This window comes from Nerophis lumbriciformis, linkage group LG02, assembly GCF_033978685.3.
Source record: "Nerophis lumbriciformis linkage group LG02, RoL_Nlum_v2.1, whole genome shotgun sequence".
NCBI lineage: Eukaryota > Metazoa > Chordata > Actinopteri > Syngnathiformes > Syngnathidae > Nerophis > Nerophis lumbriciformis.
Genome location: NC_084549.2, coordinates 30,232,507 through 30,255,506, shown reverse-complemented (window position 1 = coordinate 30,255,506; position 23,000 = coordinate 30,232,507). Strand labels below are relative to the sequence as shown.

The 23,000-nt window shown below is 38.7% G+C and overlaps 2 protein-coding genes across 5 annotated transcripts in view; both read left to right on the top strand.

Moving 5' to 3' along the window:
* Positions 1–7,450, top strand: part of LOC133606477 (HEAT repeat-containing protein 5B-like) — a 34,372-nt gene extending 26,922 nt beyond the window's left edge. For 2 of the 3 annotated variants that reach the window (XM_061960476.1, XM_061960485.1), the window contains exons 32-36: positions 535–807; positions 2,288–2,512; positions 3,825–3,976; positions 4,079–4,292; positions 5,442–7,450. In XM_061960476.1, the coding sequence (XP_061816460.1) occupies positions 535–807; positions 2,288–2,512; positions 3,825–3,976; positions 4,079–4,292; positions 5,442–5,749 (1,172 nt within the window). In that variant the 3' untranslated portion in view covers positions 5,750–7,450. Of the gene's footprint in view, positions 1–534; positions 808–2,287; positions 2,513–3,824; positions 3,977–4,078; positions 4,293–4,691; positions 5,331–5,441 lie in introns of those variants that run through there. The other variant, XM_061960494.2, reaches the window with a different exon arrangement.
* A 176-nt stretch (positions 7,451–7,626) lies between these two features.
* Positions 7,627–23,000, top strand: part of strn (striatin, calmodulin binding protein) — a 67,113-nt gene continuing 51,739 nt past the window's right edge. For both annotated transcript variants that reach the window (XM_061960573.2, XM_061960564.1), the window contains exon 1: positions 7,627–7,998. In XM_061960573.2, coding sequence (XP_061816557.1) covers positions 7,786–7,998 — 213 coding nt within the window. In that variant the 5' untranslated portion in view covers positions 7,627–7,785. The remainder of the gene's footprint in view (positions 7,999–23,000) is intronic.

Genomic DNA, 23,000 nt, shown 5'->3' with positions numbered 1-23,000 from the left:
GTTATGCAGAACAAAATGTGGCGATAATTTGACTGTTGGCCTTGGTTTGCCATCACAGTAGGCTTATGCGATGTATTATACATTATTATATATAATTATTTCGAAGGTGGTCCGTGCGGTCAAACTAGACATTTTAGCAGGGTAATGCCAACAATCTGTCCCGACTCCCGACAAAAATATTGCTGCGTAACTTTACAAATACATTTGGCTAATCGACATCAGTAAAATGTGGCATAATTACTTCGTAAACCATCTTGCAAGAAGCATAAATAAGACAAACCTACAGCTTTGGACTCGTCGATTGCCATTTGAAGTTCCTTGGAGTAGGATTCCGATTCGGCTGCGTATCTGGCAACCTCAGTCAGGGAGAGTGGAAAGGGGACTACAGAATTTTGACTGTAATTGCAGTACCATTTCTGGCCACATTACTACATATGGCACCTTTAAGTATTAATGAGGCTATCTATTTGCTTATTGTTGTATTAATGGTTATGGCAGTTTTACCACTCTAAATAACAGTGGTAATTTTCACAGGAAAAGTGAAGGAAGGCCAGATTGATTCTCAACTCATCCTAGGGGAAGGGGGAGAGACAGGCGAGCTCGTCCCAGGCAGCTCTTTGGTGTTTGCTTCAATGGAGCTGCTGGTTTTCATACTGGTTCGTCACTTACCTCAGCTCAATACACGTGTGAAGGAGTCACCGAGCCATGTGCCGATGAGGCCTCAGCGACTACCGGAGGAGAGCGCACGTCTTGTGGCAAACACGGTTGCCATTCTGGCTGAACTGCCCTCGCTCTGCTCTCCTGCTGGTACGAAATTCTACAGTTGCACATACACGCACATACCATGTAGATAGGAATTTAAGCAAAACAATGTTGATTTCTTGCCTCGCTAAGAATACCACACTTTGGAATCATATCGCTTCAATCCAGTGATTCTCAAATGGTGGATGGTGGCCCCTTTCTCAGTGGGTCGCAAATCATACAAGAATGTTATAATGTCTTGGAATGCACCTTTGCGTTCTAATTTGTGCTGTTCACTTGCTACGAGGTGCGTGACATGTTTTTGGGCGACTTTGTCAAGTTTGACTGGGAAGGGAAAGGCGTTGAGTGGAGTTGAGTTTGAGTTCATTTCGAACGTGCATGCACACAACATGATACATCACAATTTGCAGTTTCTCTTTTCAACATGTTCGAAAAGGAGTAGGAAGAAGCAGATCTTATTTAATCCTACCCCTCTTCTTTTACATAGCAGTTGCTAACACTTTTGTTCACTTCCTGTTCTCAATTTATTCACATATACTCCATAAGTAATAAGAATTCTGCGGAGTGGAGACGTAACCTTGCCATCTGTAGCTCAGGAAATGCAGGCGAGGGACACATCTGCGGGTAAAGAGCGCGCCATAAGCTTATTTTAGCAGTTTAAGTTATGTTGCATGGGGGAATTCTACCCACAATGAAGACTCCTAGGTATGACTAGCGGACTGAGAGGCGTTGCGTTACTATTTTTCTTTTTAACTTACCTATTGAGTTCATCAAAAGAAAAGTTACATTTCTATAATTTAATATTTTTTAATCACACTTTTTGTTTATCTGAAGAGTTGAATCAGAGCTCCTCATTTTGTTTGACCTTCTTGAAGGTCATCCAAGTCCAGTTTCTCTGATTGAACACGTGCAATTATATCTTGTACTGAAAACCTGTGAAGACACTTTATGTTCAAGTCTTTTTTTTAGTTTGTAGGTACAAACTTGTTTTTGATATGACCATTAAACTGACACAGTGTACTATTTTGCACTACCTCAAAATCAAACTGCACTTCGATTGTCTTTTCATGAAATATAAGTTATTTGAGTTGGAAAACTGTGCCTGTCGTCATTAAGGGGTGGTGGTTGGTGCCAGTTTGGAACCACTGCTACAATCTATACGCCACTCAATTTTGCATTCGACACATACCGGTACATTGACATTTGTAAAAACCTATGTCTTCTTACATCCGGTATCACAAAGGTCTTTGTAAACAAAAATGATTTGTTAGCCATCATGTACATTTGTTCCAATAAGACTGTAAGTGCTTATCTATAGAGAACCCAACAAAAAATGCCTATCATTGCACGAAATGCAACTTGAAAAATTGAAAAGTTGTTGTTTTTTATAGTAATTTTTTTTTTTTTTTTTTAAAGACTGCGTTTGGATTGAATACCATTGCCTGCAAGACATAGTACTTTTAATTTGACTGTTGTGATAGTCACCATGAACCTATGCCCATGTTCTCATGGTTTCTGTTTGCAGGCAGCATGACCATCCTACCTACTGTGCTCTTTTTAATTACGGGGGTGCTGAGAGAAACTGCAGTCAAGACTGCTGACAACTCAGTATCTACGTCCGTGTCTGCTGCGCTGCAGGGAATCAAGACCATTATCACCTCCCCAGTGGCTCGTGTGGATAACCTGCAGACGCAGTGGACTGCCCTTGTGAGAAGCAGTCTGGCCTCTGTACTTGAGGACTCGCAGCCAGGTTTGCACATACTCTACATCAGGGATAATAAACTAAATTGTTTTAGGGGGCATATTTCGAGGAAGCTTAGCTAATAATAGAAAGCTTGTATTACTATTCTTAATTTGTATATTCGCGAGAACCAACCATTTGATTTTGGTCTATTTGTCAGAGTTATAGGAGTGCTATGCTGTTTTTAAGGACCTCCTGCAAAACAGCTAGTCAGAGATCATATGTGAGTGTCTCACAAGTTTTTTTTAACTAAACATGCGGGCCACCAGTTGAATAGCCCAAATGATGAAAAAGAGAGGACCTAAAATGGAACCTTGAGGAACACTACTCGTATAACTAAAGAAGTTGAACGAATGACTACTGACTGCATCTAAAGTAAAGCTAAAGCAATACCTTAGTTACATAAATCAAATTACGAAAAACAATGTGTAACTGCCAAAAAGGACACGACTTAAAGGGGTGCCTTGAGGAACGCCTCAGGTATGCTAATCACAAATTTGGACCCCATTGTTCTCTGTTTGCTAGCAAGGTTAAAATGTCAATGCAAAAATCTGCAAATATGTTAACAGTTACCAACACTTACCATCACCATTTAACATTTACCACTAAATGGTAAATGATCTTACCATTTACCACTAAATAGCCTTACTGTACACCAGGGGTGTCAAACTAATTGTAGATCAGGGGCCACATGGAGAAAAATCTACTCCCAAGTGGGCCGGACTGGTAAAATCACGGCACGATAACTTAAAAATAAAGACAATTTCAGATTGTTTTTTTGGTTTAAAAATAGAACGAGCACATTATGAAAGTGTACAAATCATAATGTTGTTTTGTTTTTTTACACTTGCATGTTGCGGTTAATAGTATTCTATATTTTTTTGTCGTTATTTATATTTTCTGAATAAATTATGTGATAATGTTCATCAATCAACTCATTGGTGTTATTTTCAATCTATCAAGATAAAAAAAGTTATATCAAAATCAAATTACAGGATGTTATTTATGTAGTTTGATCATTTTCCTCGACTGATGTACGAACATCATGTGGTTTATTTTTTACATATGTAGCATCATCTACAAAGATACAAGGAATTGCTATTGTGACATCCAGTGGACACATTTAGAACGGCTGTTTCTTTCATTTAAAAATTTAAGGTTAATTTTTATACTTGGCAAACTCAGCCAAGTATAAAACCTGTTTGCGGGCCTAATCCGGCCCTCAGGCCGTATGTTTGACACCCCTGCTCTACACAGTTATATGGAAGGAAGACCCATGAGGCGAGGACATGTTATTTGTCAAACTTGTGTTTTTCTTTAGATGAGTCCAGGCCTGATTTGGATGAGATCAGCATGTTGACAGCGATTACACTCTTCCTGCTCTCTGCTAGTAATGAACTTGTAGGGGTGACTGTCCTGCAGAAGGGCTGCATGGAGCGCTTCCGTAATGCCCTCAACTCTAGTGATCCATGGGTAAGTGCTTGAAACTAAAAAGGTTCCTTAAACACATTGTATATCCTGGATGTGGCTTGTTAACTTTGGTAATTCCACTCTTATTCTGTTGCTTTACCACAGGTTCAGGCACGGTGTTATCAGCTGCTGCTGTCAGTGTTTCAGCATTCCACCCGCCCCCTTTCTACCCCGTACATTCATGCTCTGGCTCCCCTCATGGTGGAGAAACTGAAGGCGGTTGAACGCAGTCGGCCAAGGACTGCCGCCGAGCTGCAGGCTGTGCAGGAGGGCATCAAGGTCCTGGAGAATCTGGTCGGAATGGGTGAGGAGAAGAATCGTAAGTATCTCTTTGCTTAATGGATCACTAATGTACTTTGTAATGTAGTTTTCCATTTGAGTCTACAGTTTCTGGAAGGGAGCTCTATTAAAGTATTCAGTTCAGTGTCTGTGGGCGTGCACTACATCAGCACAAAAAGAGCATCAAAGACTATTTTTAGAATGCCAGCATCAGTTTACTGACAATTTTGGTGTTTTGGGTTCTATTTATATTTGTGCATTTCTTCTCATTGCATTGATGCACAGAACATTTTGGTTTTGAACATATATTGACTATCCAGCACAATGACAAATATATACCGGTACATTAAAAAAAATGATGCATCAAAGCAGATTAATCCATAATCATTATTAATTAAAATGTGTATAATTCAGAACCCCTAAAACATTTTTGGCAAAGTGTTTTAGGCAGTTTGTCCAGGTGGTGTTTATCGTTACGCATGCGGAAATTGGAAGTTGATCTGGCTGACACGCTGCAGAACCAAGCAAGTTAACATGGAAAACGCTGAACAGCACGTTGGCTCTCTTCGTGGGAAATTTGATTACAAAAAAACTTGACGGAATAGTCGACCGACAAAGTATTGTTCACACTCTGCAGGAATGAGTTTTCTTTCTCACCGGAAGCACTTCTATCTTAAAATTGCACATTAATAACACAAAAATAGTAACAGATTCATTTAATGTGGCTAAAAGTTTGTTTGAATAAACACATTTTTCTTAACATGATGTTAAAGGTTTTTCATTAACACTTTTAAGTGTGTATATATATTAAGTCTCGTGGCTCATGAATAATGAAACACAATGAATATAGATGAGTCACGAGTAATCAAAATTAATCCACAACCACCCCATGATTAATCAGTTTGAAAATTATAATAGATTGGCAGCGCTAATATAGATATTTGTGCTCAAATATGAAATTTACCGCAAGCACTTGAAATATCTTATATTCTGCATTGTAATATAAGGAATCATTAATTTGTATCAGTTTTATTCTATCTTGACCACAGAGTTAAAAATTGGTATAACATTTTTCTTTCCCTTCTCTGAATTGCCAAGCAAAGAAAGCATGCATCTACATGAATACTTTGTGTAATGTAGCCTGTTTTAATTTTCAATGTATAATATCATGTTTGAATGTGTCCAATAGGTGTGCAGTTGGTGGCTCTTCTTGTTCCAACTCTCATCTCCTACCTTTTGGATGAAAATACCATTCCCTCTGCCTCCCAAGCCTCCAAAGACTTACATGACTTTGCCCTTCAGAACTTAATGCGTATAGGTCCTCTATATCCAGCTGCCTTCAAGACAGTAATTGGTGCTGCACCTGAGCTTAAAACCCGCCTGGAATCTGCTGTTCGGGCAAACCAGGCCAGCAGCAAAGCCAAAGATGCAGCACGACAAGCTCAACCAACAGTCCAAGCTGCACCGACCATCAAACTCAAGACCAGCTTCTTCTAAAACCTTCAAATGCTCAGAACACTTTCACAGATTACATTCATGTCTCTTAGTATGCTGTGATTCTTGTCCACATAATGTCTGTATCAAGTAGAATGTAGCCATCTCTACAAATTGAAATTATGTACACATTGGTTGAGTTCCTTTTGAATGTTCACCCGAAATGTTCTCCTTGTATAATCTGTTGTACATATATGATTGTGCATGTGTATCCTATGCTCATTTGATATGTGACATTTACTTTTCCCTTATGCTACTTTCTTTTTTTAACCTAATTTCTTATTTTTCATCACCATAAGCCTTAAAGTAATCATTTCCATTATCTTCTGTTTTTGAGTAATGTACATTCCAATGTCATATTTTAATCATGTGATTATTCTGAGCCTCAGGCTACAGTATGTTGCATATGAGCATTGCATATCATATATTCATCCAACCATCCATCCATCCATCTTCTTCGGCTTATCCGAGGTCGGGTCGCGGGGGCAGCAGCCTAAGCAGGGAAGCCCAAACTTCCCTCTCACCAGCCACTTCGTCCAGCTCCTCCCGGGGGATCCCGAGGCGTTCCCAGGCCAGCCGGGAGACATAGTCTTCCCAACGTGTCCTGGGTCTTCCCCGTGGCCTTCTACCGGTCGGACGTGCCCTAAACACCTCCCGAGGAAGGCGATCGGGTGGCATCCTGACCAGATGCCCGAACCACCTCATCTGGCTCCTCTCGATGTGGAGGAGCAGCGGCTTTACTTTGAGCTACCCCCGGATGACAAAGCTTCTCACCCTATCTCTAAGGGAGAGCCCTGCGACCCGGCGGAGGAAACCCACTTCGGCCGCTTGTACCCGTGATCTTGTCCTTTCGGTCATAACCCAAAGCTCATGACCATAGGTGAGGATGGGAACGTAGATCGACCGGTAAATTGAGAGCTTTGCCTTCCGGCTCAGCTCCTTCTTCACCACAACGGATCGATACAGCGTCCGCATTACTGAAGATGCCGCACCGATCCGCCTGTCGATCTCACGATCCACTCTTCCCTCACTCGTGAACAAGACATATCATATATATATACAAGAAACAAGTTTATGGTTATTCTATAATTTAGCTTTGATCAGAAATTACTGCCTTCGTTAGTTCGATAGTATAGATCACAGTAACTAAGAGCCCAATTGGGTTTCTAGTTATTTTTAATTTGAGCAGGAAATGTGTACCATGACTTAAAATTTACTGTTTCTGTTGTTTTTTTTCCATTTTAAATGCTAGTTATCCACCAAGTTGTTAGCAAAACATGATATTATGGTAACACTTTAGTATGGGGGACATATTCTAAGTAACAAAGACTTAATTTAGAGTAATTTGGACACTTGGGGAACATATAAGGGTTAAGGTTACTAATAAGCTATAATTCTGAGGTTATTGAGGGAAGACTCTTAGTTAATGGCTTACTGGTTGTATAATAAGGTCATGCAGAAGAATGTATTAATAAGTACTAAATAATGACTAATAAAGAGCCAATATGTTACAAATTTGCATGTTAATAAGAAACGAATTAATGGTGAATATGTTCCCCATACTAAAGTGTTACCGATATTATGATTTATTTTGTTTTGACAGTGACAACCAGCCCTCTGAGAGCAACCAAAACCTGAATGAGGCCATTGTATAGATTTTTACTTAGAAATTCCCATCGTACAAATAAAGTTGTGTTGACCCAACCGTTATGTTATTATTTGTTGGAGTAAGGATAATTTCTCTTCATGTTTTAAGTATATGTATTTGCTGGTGTAATGTAGGTAAGCCATAGAAGGTTTCTGGTGCTGGTGTAATGTATTGCATATAGACTCTGACACCCACTCAACCAGCCAGTGTGTGTGGGCGGGTCCTCTGCGCTGACGTCATTGGATGACAGCTAGCTGTCAGAAAGTGAGTTCATTCCACGGACTCAAGAAGACGGTACGCCGTCGATAGCTTTTTTTTTTTAGCCTTTCCTTGCATTTATCGACAAGAAACAGTGAGACAAGAGGACAATTCGTTTCCACCGAGCCCGGCCATGGACGAACAGGCGGGTCCCGGCGTGTTCTTCAACAATAATAACAACTCCGTGTTACCCGGCGCTGGTAAAGGACCACTGCCTGATGGCGACGTAGGGGAGGCGGCTCGGGCGCAGTACAGTATCCCGGGGATCTTACACTTCCTGCAGCACGAATGGGCCCGATTCGAAGTGGAGCGAGCACAATGGGATGTGGAGCGTGCCGAATTACAGGTTAAAACCACCACATTTTTTTCTTATATGATCATTTGCTTGTGATAGAATTGAGTCACGACGTTGTTGCTTTACAACGCCTCATTTCAGGCGTCAGTCAGTGATTGTTCTCGTTGCTAGGCTAGCTTGCTAGCATTAGCTCAGGAGCTAAAAAGGCTATAGCGCCCACTTCACCAGACAGCACGGCGACTGTTGTTTTCTACCTCGATACTCTTGACTGAAAAAAAACATTCAATATTCTTGATTGCGTTATTATTTGCTTTATTTATTTATTGCAAAAAAAAATAAAAAATTGGGTCAAACATGATATGGGTTTATGGATCAGCTTAAGAAGTATAACGAGTTAGCCCTCTGTGTACAACAACCACGGCTCACTTGACTCTGCGCTGGATGTGTGTAATGTTAAAACGTTATACTTTGTTTTTTGTTTATGTAACGAAATATAGGGAAGGTTGCCGAAATTGACAATAACCCTTTTTTTTTTTAAATCTTGTGGAATATTATTGACTGGCACCTTTCAAAAGACCAGACTATAGTATCACGATGTATTGTTATGGAATGTATCATATTATGGGAGCTGCTGCTACTGCCACTCCCCAGGAAAAGGCTTTAAATACAGTACTTGCTGTATACAACCGCACTGTATGTTATCTCGCAGCCGATCGACCAGTTTAAATCTCACACCATTTTCAAATCTGGTGTAGTGTGTAAATGCTAAAAAAAAAAAGAGAAAAAAAATCACTCTTTCTGTAATCCATCCAAATTCACCGCTGTTGTTTTACTTCTTCATACATTGTTGTGGTTTTTCATTTGGCACTATGTGATGATACTACTACTTTCATTTACAGCTGCTTTGGGTAGTGAGTGACATATCAATAGCACCCTAATTTTAACACAAAGCAACCAGAATTACAGGTTCCATTTAATGATTAAATTAAATGTTTGTGCAAAAGATTTTATTTTATGCAACACTAAATGTGAGTGTGAATGTTGTCTGTCTGTCTGTGTTGGCCCTGCGATGAGGTGGCAACTTGTCCAGGGTGTACCCCGCCTTCCCCCTGAATGCAGCTGAGATAGGCTCCAGCACCCCCCCGCGACCTCAAAAGGGACAAGCGGTAGAAAATGGATGGATGGGCTTTTTTGTGGGGCTACACTGTACTAAAATACTGTTGGAGAATAAAAGAATGTGGAGGGCCACTTTACTCATTTTATATATGTTTTTATTTTCTACAAAGGCTTAGAAAAGTGTCAAATTTAATACATTTTGATTTTTTGCTCCCATTTTATTCCAGTGTGGCACAGGCCTAAATAAAGAGAGACTTTAAAAGAGACACTTTTCACAAACAGGTTTGCCCAAGCCATTTCAGCTCAAGAACCAAATAAGAGATCTCTTGAATTTAAGTGTTTCTATAACATTGAAATATATTTCTATGTAGGTAAACAATGACTTTACTGCAAAAAAAAAAAACATTACTAGGAAATTGCCTAATCAATGATCAATTTAATAGCTTTCAGCATTTTACTCTGACAATCAGTGACCCAATTAACATTGACCCAATTTAAGTCAAAGCCCTACATTTAGGAAACTCTGTGCATTGCCAAAAATATGCTGGCTATTGTAGTATAACTCAAATCATACTGCTCTCTTAACTTCCTGTTTGTCTGCAGCAAAACCTCTGGCAATGCGTAGTGGTGTTTCTAAACGGCTTGTTGGGTGATACTGTGTGTTTGTGGCGGCAAACTTCTACACAATAAATTTTTGGCTCAGCATTTGTTGGTGTCTTTCCCCAAAGACTGTTGGATGTTCAGAATCGTATTAAATGTCCGGCTAGTGCAGTGCAACATTCCAGACTCATCTCTTGTTTATAGTAAACATTTTTAATTGCTATAAGGTAACTGGCTGTTTCCCATTCGTTCATCCATTTTCGGTGCTATTTAGCCTTATGGATATCAGAGGTATTTTTTTTTTAGTTTGTTTTGTTTCCTGGAGTTGTAATTGCAATCGTTTTGAGCAAATGGAGCACACACCAACCTTATATTAGCCCTCTCATTTTTTTTAAACACACCTCAATGTCCCTTCACTCCTGACTCTGAATCCTCACCCGCATACTCCTTGGAACAGTCGTTGGACCGCAAATGTCCCACCGCAAACTGCGAAATCTAAAACGGTTGCCCTCTTACTTCCTAAATTGGAACTGCACTTTTTTTGTAATTTGATCATTCACAATCATTATGAGAGTCAAGAAGCTGGAATTAAAAAAAAAAAGTATTCTAACTCGTAAGTAAACAAATACGTTCTCTTACAATTAAGTCTATGGGAAGTCTTCTATTTTGCCTATAAATCCCTCTAAATAACCATCCAAAAGCCACCAACAATACTCAATTTACATTGTGTGACTTAAATAGCTCTAATACTAATACTTGAGTATTAGTGATATTGGTATTATAAGCGCTAATGCAGATAAACTATTTATAGCGGCTCCGTGATCAGAGAGCGCTAACTAGCTTGTGGGGCTATGTTGAAATCAGGGGCTGGTGAGCTGCTTTCTCGGCTCAGAGCTTGTAGAAGTTTATTCTGGATCATAAATAATGTCTCATCTTTATAGTAGAAGGATGAGCACATAATCTGACAAATTGTTCAACTTGGGCTTCCAATTTAGACCTGGAAATGGCAAGAAAGACACAAAAAGACGCTTGGTTCACCCCCCTTTTTTCTTCATGAGGATTATGGTCATTCTTAACCTAAATTAATCTGACTCTCACCAGATCCTTGTCGTTCGCTGAGCTCCACACATTGATCTGGGAGTTCTCAATAGGAGATGTATTTCAGAAGGCGGGGCCTTGTAAAAAAAAAAAAAAAAAATCATTGTATGTGATTAGATAAACTACTTGTCCGTTATCTCGAATGACGTGCTACTTCAACCACTCACATCGAAATCAACCCGTGACGCTGATGAGAGCGAGGCTGGGAAATCCAAACCCTGTCGGAAGAAGAGCCAAAACATCCTTGCCACCAATAAATGCCTTCAAAACCGTTCTCTGTTCATCTTTTAAATCAGTGGTCCCCAACCACAAATCAACATAAAAACCACAATATATACAATATGTATCAATATAGATCAATACAGTCTGCAGGGATACTGTCCGTAAGCACACATGATAGTATTTCTTTATGACCAAAAAAAATTGAAAATACCATACCCCCCGGTCCGTGGGACAAATTTTCAACCGTTGACCGGTCCGCAGCTACAAAAAGGTTGGGGACCACTGTTTTATCCATCCATCCATTTTCTACCGCTTATTCCCTTTGGGGTCGCGGGGGGCGCTGGAGCCTATCTCAGCTACAATCGGGCGGAAGGCGGGGTACACCCTGGACAAGTCGCCACCTCATCGCAGTGTTTTAAATAATTAATATTCGATCGATGTGGCAAAACAGTTGAAATAGCAGAATCAATGTCAGCACACAACTCCTCGCTCCGTGCCACCATTGTTGTTTGAATCAAACAGTCCCTTCGGCGCTACGTCACATCTAATATATCCCGCCCGGCGATCCTGATTGGTTCATTATTTTTTGCTATCTTGAAGGAGTTTGCAATGCCTTTGAGCCCAGACCCTTGTGTTGAGCTCAGCGAACTACAAGGGTCTGGCGAGAGTCAGGTTAAACCTAAATAGGATTGTATGAACATCCTAACGGTCGTCATCCCAGTGAGAGTAGACTTTTTACAGTGAGAGATGATTTGTTATGTTTGTTGTCTCTCATGAAGTCTGCAGTGAGTAGTAATCAGTAATGTTGTCGGAAAAAAAAGAGCAAACCTTATGTTGCGTTTTTTAAATTAATGCACCGCTGTATGCTTAAAATGAGCAAAATAGATAAATATTACATGTTATTATGAATGTGTCTTACTAAATTACATATATACTTACAGCGTGTATGTATAAAACCTTGATGGAAGAGTTTGGATGTTTTTTAAGCACTTTATAGGCAGAACAGACCTACTCCCATAGGCTCTGTTGTAAGCAGCCTTTTTAAGTTAGTTAGAATGTATAGATGTACATTTAGTAGACGGCTGTCCGCGCGTATACTGGTATAAATTAAAATTACGTCAACATTGCAGACATGCTGATTACGCGCCAGAAAATGCAGTACGTTTTGTTTACATTCAATTTCGGTAGCGCTGTTTTTGGTAATCAAAATCTTTTTTCGGTAGTTTAGTTTTTGGCACATCACTTGTCAATAGTGCGCAAGTAATAGGCTATATATATATATAAATTCATACTGTAACGACCAACTGTTGTTAATGTTATATGTTTGTGTGGTTTGGATTTTAATGTCAGATTTCCCATGTTTGTAAACACACCGTCCATACTTTAAAGGTGATTGACGGAGAATGAGGAAGTGTTGTTGTGTGTACAGGGAAGTGCGGATTCACGGAGACGAAAGTGTTTTTATGAGAGGTAAAAACCTGTTGCATTTGTGTCGTTTGTTATCATAAAATTGATAATACAATTTAAAAGTAGCGTCAGAATTTATATGATTTCTTCTGGGGGCTACAATATATTATATCATTTTCATTTGTTGTCAAGTGAAAAAAACAACATATTTTCAAGGTGTGTCGGTAATTAAAAACGCCGTGGCGGTGCGGCGCGCCACATTCAATTACATTAAGGGTAAACCCTGATATGTGAGCTTGTCTTACATTAGAATTGTGAATGATAGGCAAAAATCCAAAAATGTGCATTTTGCCCAAAATCCATTAAATTGCCAGAAACGCACCAGGGATGAAACTTACACAAATCGGAGCGAGTGTGATGTCATGTTTTGTGCACATAAAGGTCACTTCACAGACCCGTTCTGTTCATATTATACATCCTGTTGTTTTGTAACGTGAACGAGTGTGATTTCCACTGTCTGGATGCGCCAAACATTTTCCAAACTTTTTTAATTTAACAAATGGCCTTATCTTATTAAATTACTGCCTGTCATTTCTGTCTCTACAAATTCTTATATTTAACTGAAATTATTGGGATTGATGAAACTGTAGGAATTTACCAGCATTTCCTTTTGTTATTGGTGTTTCAACAATAAACCGAGGGCATTTGACAACACGTCTTATTTTGTTGTTCAGGCAGAAGACAAGCCCCACAGCACACAAGAATGTTGTACGGCGAGCCTGTTGGGTCCTTCTAAGAGCCACTCCTCTATCTGGGCAGCCCTAAAACTCTACTGTACATGTCAGCTACTCAAATTGCTGTGACGATGCTTTATAATGCAAAGGCATTGATAATCATTACATGAGCTTGGTCAAGTTAATTTAGTTATATGTAATCTTTAATTCTGTAATAAATACAGTAGAGTTAATAAATATATCATAATGACTAGTCTCCACTGCACCTTTCATTTTTGATGGATTGATTTTGTCAAGAAGTCAGTAATTTGAGGGCTATTGTGGGTAGGGATGTATATTGTTAGGATTTTTTCGATACGATACCCTTTTTGATATTCCTTATCGATGCCGGTATTTATCAGTACTCTTATTGGTACTATATGTAATTAGTGTAAATAAAGATGTTAAGATGGTACTGTATTTCATAAAATTATTTATATCCTATCAAATATATTATATAAATCAATACAATTAATTAGCATATTAGGTGGGTGTGCAATTAAGCAAGGTGTGTTTTGATGCCATGCAAACGCGACGCGATGGAGTGACGTCAGACAGCAACTATAGACCTGTCAGTGGATGCTATTTTACTTCTGAGCAACTTAATGGATTATTATATCAATTACATTTTTCACCTTTTTTGAGTGGATTAATATTGGCCTGTGGATTACTACTTTGAGGGACTTTTGAGGAGGAAATATTGTTACAAACTTCTGTGTGGTGTTGCTTTCTTATTTGTGATTACTCTGAGCTGATGATCACATCCTAAGGCAGGGTGATATGGCAAAAAAAAATCATCCAATCTCCCTTGTTATCACAATTTTTTACATTTTAACCTGCCAGTTTTATAGCATCTGTGCTAAAAAAACAAATAAATTAGGGATTAGTTCAACGTTTTATTTACATTCTATGTGAATAAAACGCACAAGAAATATCACAATAACAATGTACCAATAAATTGAAATGTTTCCAAGTAAAAGAAAAAGCACACACAAGGATGCATCAGTTATTATTTCATATATGTGGGTCCGACTATAGTATCAGAAGCTGTCAATTTATCATGAATTTGCCAATGAAGATGTTTGATCGGCGGGCGCGTCAACAACTGACTGCAGTAGTAGCAGGTGTTTTTCCACAGCTTTATGGTGACAAGTAGTCATTATATTTGCAAAAGAAACATTTCACCTGACATATAGTAGTCATTTGGGAAATGTTCGGTTCTGTATTTTGGAGTTAGTTTGGTAGTTTGAGGTGGGCGTGTGTCCTGGAGGCAGGCACAAAAATGGCCCCAAAAGGGTGCACCGTGCAGGGCTGCCCTTTATAGAGAGCTGACCCCTGGCTGGCACGGCTCCATGGAAGTGTGTGTTTGTCAAGTGCACGGTAAACAAGCTTTCCCCTTCTCAATGACAGCATATCAGTCACATTACGCCAATTTCCGTGACTTTCCGCATTTAGATGCTGTTTTCAGCGAACATTGATTCCATCCGCGATTCCGATGACACATCTATGATTCTGTTTACTTCTGCGCATCGTGTAACCGGAAGTGGGGCGTTAAAGGTTTGATTCCGATTGGATGTTCCTCCGCGTCTTTTTTGTGCTATGCAGCGACACCTGAATAAATGTGACAGTGCGCGCATGTCATAATTACGACGGTCAGCTGGGTAAAAAATATATTGATAGCAGTATCATTAGTTCAGAATTTTAACAGCCCGCTTGGACCCACCCAATTAGGAACCGGTACCTAAAGATATCGGTATTCTCTATTAGGTGTGCAATGATTGACATTGTCGACAATAAAATTTGTCACCGACACATTTGTTGACATAGTCGTGACATCATCACTCGTGTTTTTTCGGAGGATGCGAGTCAGCACTGCCACTCACATCAACACCACGGGTGAAAACATGTAAACATGTAAGTCCTCCTATTCTTGCTCAAAATATGAATACCTTCCTCATTTTGCAAAGCAGATCTTTTTTATGGCACTATATTTGTGATACGGAAGCAATAAAAGCGGAGGAATGTCGGCCATCTGGAGGATGCGGTCTCAACTCAGTAAGATAGTTAGCTTGTACCTTGCTAGATAGCTAATAAGTGTGGGGCAAAGTTGTGTGAAAAATCGATTTAACAATCATTTTTACCAAAGTCCACCAGCTAAACTTTGTATAAATTAATTCATGTACTTTTTAAAGTAGCGTCAATTTGCAATGCAATTAAGAACAGCACAATAACAAACACAATTACACACACACACACACACACACACACACACACACACACACACACACACACACACACACACACACACACACACACACACACACACACACAAAACACCAATGAGCCAGTATCATAAAATTAAACATGCAATCTATTAGATAGCTAAAGTTTTAGGAATTATTCAATGATACAGTTATATGCATCGAGTCTATTAGAAAGCTTAAAATGCCAGGAGTTAACCAATAATCAATAATATATCAATGTGCAGCTTTTTAAACACATCATCAAAAATGCTTGTTTCTTTTTTGAGCAAGTTAATTTTGTTTTATTGTTTGTTGTTAATAATGCTATTTTAATATGTCTTTTTTTTTTTAAACATAAAAAGTAGACTTGTTTCATTTTGCACTTTTCCTGTCCCTACTTTTAAATGGACAAAAGTGTAATACTTAATTAAATTTTTGTAACAGCCTAATGAGCAGCATAGTTGCAAAACAACAAATTAGTCATTTATGTTGTTAGTAAGCACATGCCTAAAAATATCTCAAGCTGAATTCAAAAGTTGATGGCTAAATTAGAGCAACTGAATATGTGTATGCTTTATAATCCGACTAGTCGACTAATCGTTAAGATAGTCGATGACTAGCCGACTATCAAAATAATCGTTAGTTGCAGCCCTACTTGGTATACATCCCTAGTTGTGGGTTTAGGTCTTAGGCTAAATACAAACTAGATTAAATTACTTGATTACTAAAATATTTGATTGTTGCAGCCCTAGCCACAATGATTATGTCATAGATTTATGTAAGGAATATTATGAATGCTAATAGCATGACATACAGTACTGTTGGTGAAACAAACATACAGATACATAAATTAAATTACCTCTGGCTCTGCTCAAAATGTTTTGTGCACATAGCAGTAGCATCAAAGTCCCAGATAACACTGTAAACCAAAGCCTATAATTAAAACATACTGACTTTCCAGTAAGCCTGGGCGATATGGCCTAAAAATATATAATGTTGTTCTTTTTAGACCAGATATAATTTGTACTTTTTCTGGAATAATTTTTCCATTAATTAAATTAAGACCTTCCCTTGGGAAGCAACACTTCTGCAAAAATAGAATACTTTTGTTATCAAAAATGTAGCATAGCACATTTTGCATGCAAATAATCTTCAACATTGAGGTCAACAAAGTGCAAACTTCTGTCTTGAATTACATACTTCTATAGATACAAATTTCATATTAAACATTGTATACAAATAAATAATTAAGTAAAACATTGAGAGGACTATAGTTTGTTTCAGTAAGTGGAAAAAGTAAATGGAGGCTTTTTCATTCACACATCTTGACAGCAACTGGTTTAGTGATCGCTCTACCGCATTGTGCTTTTTTCTCATCATACATGTCATCATCATACATACTTTGTGTAAATATTTCTACCATATTAAGGTGATTTTTAGCCCTGTAATTTTTTTTGTCATTGCGTCTTGTTCTTCTCATCAAGAGTTGTATTTCCCGCACTCGGCTGGAGGCTTTGGTTTCAGGTGCTGGAACAAGTTCAGTGTGTGGATGCCTTTTTGAAACAGACTTTGCACCATGCATTCATTTGTTTCACACCTGTTGTTGCAAAACCAAAGTACTGACAACACTTTTCTTTTCTTGGGAACAAACGCCTCGCCCTAGTTAGCATTAGCCATGTTTTGCTATGTGTGCGGCTAAGGAAGTAAGCGGACGGCGCAAGCTATGGAAGCTCCTGAGGGGCAACAAGTATGCTGGAGCAAGAGGAGAAATATATATATATATATATATATATATATATATATATATATATATATATATATATATATATATATATATATATTTTTTTTTTTTTTTTTTTTTTTTTTAATTGTGTGCAACAAAACACATACTGTACTTTCCAGGACAGTACAGTGTGTTTGTGTAATGTTAATGTGTGGGGTTGGGACACAGTTGCAGCCATTGAAAGGATGCTTACTTTTCATTATGTATTGGCTGTTGTTTCCACTTTTTTGAAAAACACAATCTCGAATAATATGTTTTATATACTATATATCTAGATAGTTTTTGAATATTGGTATTGCTCAAAAAGTACATTTGTACTTCAACTTATGAGCTCAATTCATTCGACCAAACTCAAAACATGACTATCTCAAATCATCCAATGATATGAATTAAAATCAATTTGGGCCCTCCCAAAACAGCACAATTTTAACATGTAACATGCCTTTTAAAAAAACTCAAAAACTTTTAGATAAGAAATTCCTGTTTGAAAATCAATAAAATGGGATATACTACAAATAACTCCAGTAGTTTTAAGAACTAATATGATAATATTGTTCAATGTTTACTTTGGGGAGCAGACTTTTTTAGGTGTCTCCTACAAGATGTTGTGTAAGAATAGGAACAAGGAAATCATTTTTTTGTGGACATCTTTAACGGGGAACTACACTTTTTTTTTTTAATGTTTTTAATGCATTCCAACTATTAAATAAAATCAATCAAAAGTCATCTTACAATGGAGCCTACATCCAAATACCTCCATTAAGGTTTTATATACATGCTGTAAGTATATACAGTATGTAATGTAGTAACAGGCACATTCATAATCATTTTAAGCATATGCGGTGCATTAATTTAAAGAACGCAAAAATCTTGACAAAAATTTACAAAAATCTTGTTATAGTCTGTTTTAGATGAAAAATGATCCTCCCAAAGAAAAGGGGGGTGGAACCATACGTCATTTCGTGTCGTTTTTACCATTTCCAGGTCTAAATTGGATGTCAAAAGTGTTAGAACTTGTCGGAATACGTTGTAATTCTTCTACTTTCCAGGTGAGAGGCATAATTCCTGATCCAGAATAAACTTTCACGAACAAGAAAGCGAGGAAGAACCTTACCACTCGAAATGTAAATGGAGTATTGTTGGTGCTTTTTGGATGTTTTTTTATTGGGTTTTATGGGCATGATAAGGACCTCTCTGGCTCCGCTGTAAGCAGACTTTTATTTACATTTATTTACGAGTTAGAATGCTTAAAAAAAAACAAAAAAACATCCGTCATCATGTCTTTCATAATGATTGTGAACAATAGGCAAAATTCCATAAAAAAGTGCAGTTCCCCGTTAAGTGACAGACCGTAGAGGTCAAAGTTGACAGCAAGCTATGTTTGGGTACCAAAGGTAATGCTCGATTGTCTGGTTTGTTAAGTCTAAAGACAGAACAAACTGAAACGCATCAAACACAGTATTGGAAGCTTCTCCATATTTTCATGGATACATGTCCATCATTTGGACATTTGTGACTGCATGCTGCTGTGGCTTCATGTGATGCAGACTGACAGTGCTGCGCTCAAGCTGATTCACCGGGTCGTATGTTAACTGTTGATTTGGTGGTTCGCTTATTCTGCTTAGCACTAACATTCTTAGTTCCGGTGTTGTAGGTTATGTCGATTTCTGGCTAAGCGTTGTGGACAAATACTCCTTCAAAATCTTCCTTTGTCCAAGGAATTATTAGTTTGCAAACAGCTAAAAAAAAAAGATTTTGGGAAAATAAATATATCAATCCAATCACTCTTGGATCAATTATATACTGATACTACCCTTGGTATCAAAACAACCAATTTATAGATCGATCCATACTCTTCTTACATGCGTGCCTGACAGTGGATGCTCGACAGCAACAGAGCAGCCTAAAAAAATTGGTTCTTACATGGGACAACCCTCAGAAGTCTTTTTGTTATGGGGAAATCCCTGCTCCATGCCATGCCTCCTTGCCTAAAGAATTTATCTGCTGCTATAATTTGACACCCAGAGAAGGTTGAAGGTGGCTCAGGGTGTAAGGTGCCTCGGAGTGGGTTCAGCCTGAAACATGGGCCCACCTAGAAAGAAAAACTCCTAATACTGAACAATAGTGTGTATCTCATAGTTGTCGAATTTTATCTGTAACATCTACAGTTCGCTGGTGCAGAAGCTTTGTATTAGCGGGCCTTGGCAAGATGACTTAGTACTATGTTCTTATGTTGGCTTGCACTAAAAACAAAGCCAGAGACCAATTTGGCTCTATAGCCCAGGAAAAAGGCAACTTATGCCAAGCTCAAACACACACTTGTACTTATTGTGGCATTCAGAACTTCAGAAATGGTTTGTTGCTGTCATTCCTCAGTCCATACTTTGTCCACCACTCTTCAGGCCATAGTTATTTTTACTACTCTTACATATGCCTCAGCTTGGGAAAGTACAACAGAAGAAGCAGGAGTTGTGGAGCGTAAAAGTCAGACTACTCGCATTCTTTCTCATGGGATGGCGTGGCGCAGTGGAAGAGTGGCCGTGCGCAACCCGAGGGTCCCTGGTTCAATCCCCACCTTGTACCATCCTCGTCATGTCCGTTGTGTCCTGAGCAAGACACTTCACCCTTGCTCCTGATGGGTGCTGGTTAGCGCCTTGCATGGCAGCTCCCTCCATCAGTGTGTGAATGTGTGTGTGAATGGGTAAATGTGGAAGTAGTGTCAAAGCGCTTTGAGTACCTTGAAGGTAGAAAAGCGCTATACAAGTACAACCCATTTATTATTTATTTATTTATCATGTAAGCAGATCACAAACTCACAGTTTTGACAAGCTGGTCATTAGAGGTACTACAAAGCAGCTGTTGCAGTCTTTGACAAATAGCAGATAACAGAGTGTCCTATACAATGTTTTAAGTCTGGTTTTCTTATCTTAACTGTTCCCAATTGTCAGGGTTTTACAGTATTTTGTCCAGGGTTATGTTGCAGTCTTTGACAAATAGCAGATAACAGAGTGTCCTATACAATGTTTTAAGTCTGGTTTTCTTATCTTAACTGTTCCCAATTGTCAGGGTTTTACAGTATTTTGTCCAGGGTTATGAATCAGGTCTCCTAATGCTGACAGTTAGTGCACCTCTAAATTGGATCTGCATAGTAGACTAAAATGTGTATCTCTTAAAGTGTATTGAAGCCCGTTTGATATGCCAAAAAGCTAGACCAGATATTGATGAGCTTTTCTATCCCACTTAAGAGGCCACATGGCACCAGCTGCTTCCATGTTCCTACTCTCAGAGGTTCACGTGCACTAACGTGCACACTTTGGCATAGCCGAGTCATAGAATGACTGTAATGCTATCACACATTATGACATACATGAGGTTCCCCCAAAATAATGGTTAGGGAACTACTGCAGTATGCAGTTTCGTCAGGAAATTTATTGTTTTCAAACACATTCTTGATGCAGCATCTGAGACATGATTTTTTTTTACATCCTGCACAGACCTAAATTGTTATAACAATAAAGTGCAATGCTAGTAGTTGTTGTAAGGAGAAACTGCAAGTAGGATGTTAGACTACGTATAAACAAGAACCACGGCTTTGAAACCTCCTCCCGTCGTAATCCAGAGTATTTTTAAATGGTACTTTTTGTTTTGTTTCCATTCTTTTCGGTCCATTGTAACTTGTACGGGGGTGGAAAATCCGCTGTTGACCAATCAGTGGACAGCATAGTGCCCAGTTCCACAGCCTGGAAGTGAACCACTGCAGTCAGCATCCCCAATAAATCCAACTCAAAGAGGTTTGAGTTGGATACTTTGAAAAAAACCAAAAACAACTTGGTGGCAACGGGGCTACAAAATTCATCAGATGTTGACGTAATGTTGCCTTAAATACTTAAACATCTTGAACATACCAAATGAACATAATGCCATTAGACTGGCTCAAATATACACAAGTAGCATCTTAGAGGCGTTCTTAACTATTGCTATCAAACATTGTTAATCAGATTAATCACATGGTTGGTGTGGATTAATTTTGTCTACTACCATTTCAATATAATAATGTTTTATGTCTATTAACCGTGTTTGATTTTGCATTAGTAAAGAGACTAAAGAGACTCAAGAAAGAAGGAATATGTATGCATTTAACGTGTTTACTTAACATCTTTAGTTAATTTAACTAACTAAATTTAAAAATAAATTTAAATTATTAAATAATAAAAATAATATTAAATATTATTAAATATTAAATAATACAATAATAAAAAATTATTAAATATTAAATAATAAAAATTTAAATAAATTTAAATCTAAATTTTAAATTTAAAAATAACTAACTAACTAAATTTTAACTTTATCGAGAGGAGCCAGATGAGGTGGTTCGGGCATCTGGTCAGGATGCCACCCGAGCGCCTCCCTAAGGAGGTGTTTAGGGCATGTCCGACCGGTAGGAGGCCACGGGGAAGACCCAGGACACGTTGGGAAGACTATGTCTCCCGGCTGGCCTGGGAACGCCTCGGGATCCCCCGGGAGGAGCTGGACGAAGTGGCTGGGGAGAGGGAAGTCTGGGCTTCCCTGCTTAGGCTGCTGCCCCCGCGACCCGACCTCGGATAAGCGGAAGAAGATGGATGGATGGATGGATGGATCTTTAGTATTATTTAATAAAAAATCCAAAAAAAAAAATCTGTCTGACTTTCCAAATACGGTACACCTTTGTCCACTCTTTTTTATGTTATTAATGTGATATTTTCAGCTGCAAGTGCTTAGGTGAAAAGAAAACTACTTCCTGCAGAGTACCCACACATATATACATACACATATATACACATATATACATGCACATATATACACATATATACATATACATGTAGATACATATACAAACCCCGTTTCCATATGAGTTGGGAAATTGTGTTAGATGTAAATATAAACGGAATATATCCATCCATCCATTTTCTACCGCTTATTCCCTTTGGGGGTCGCGGGGGGCGCTGGAGCCTATCTCAGCTACAATCGGGCGGAAGGCGGGGTACACCCTGGACAAGTCGCCACCTCATCACAGGGCCAACACAGATAGACAGACAATATTCACACTCACATTCACACACTAGGGCCAATTTAGTGTTGCCAATCAACTTATCCCCATATATATGGGGAATATAATGATTTGCAAATCCTTTTCAACCCTTATTCAATTGAATGCACTACAAAGACAAGATATTTGATGTTCAAACTCATAAACTTTTTTTTTTTTTTGCAAATAATAATTAACTTAGAATTTCATGGTAACTGTGTTACATGGCCTTTCCTTTTAACAACACTCAGTAAACGTTTGGGAATGAGGAGACACATTTTTTAAGCTTCTCAGGTGGAATTCTTTCCCATTCTTGCTTGATGTACAGCTTAAGTTGTTCAACAGTCCGGGGTCTCCGTTGTGGTATTTTGGGCTTCATAATGCGCCACCCATTTTCAATGGGAGACAGGTCTGGACTACAGGCAGGCCAGTCTAGTACCCGCACTCTTTTACTATGAAGCCACGTTGATGTAACACGTGGCTTAGCATTGTCTTGCTGAAATAAGCAGGGGCGTCCATGATAACGTTGCTTGGATGACAACATATGTTGCTCCAAAACCTGTATGTACCTTTCAGCATTAATGGCGCCTTCACAGATGTGTAAGTTACCCATGTCTTGGGCACTAATACATCCCCATACCATCACAGATGCTGGCTTTTCAACTTTGCGCCTATAACAATCCGGATGGTTCTTTTCCTCTTTGGTCCGTAGGACACGACGTCCACAGTTTCCAAAAACAATTTGA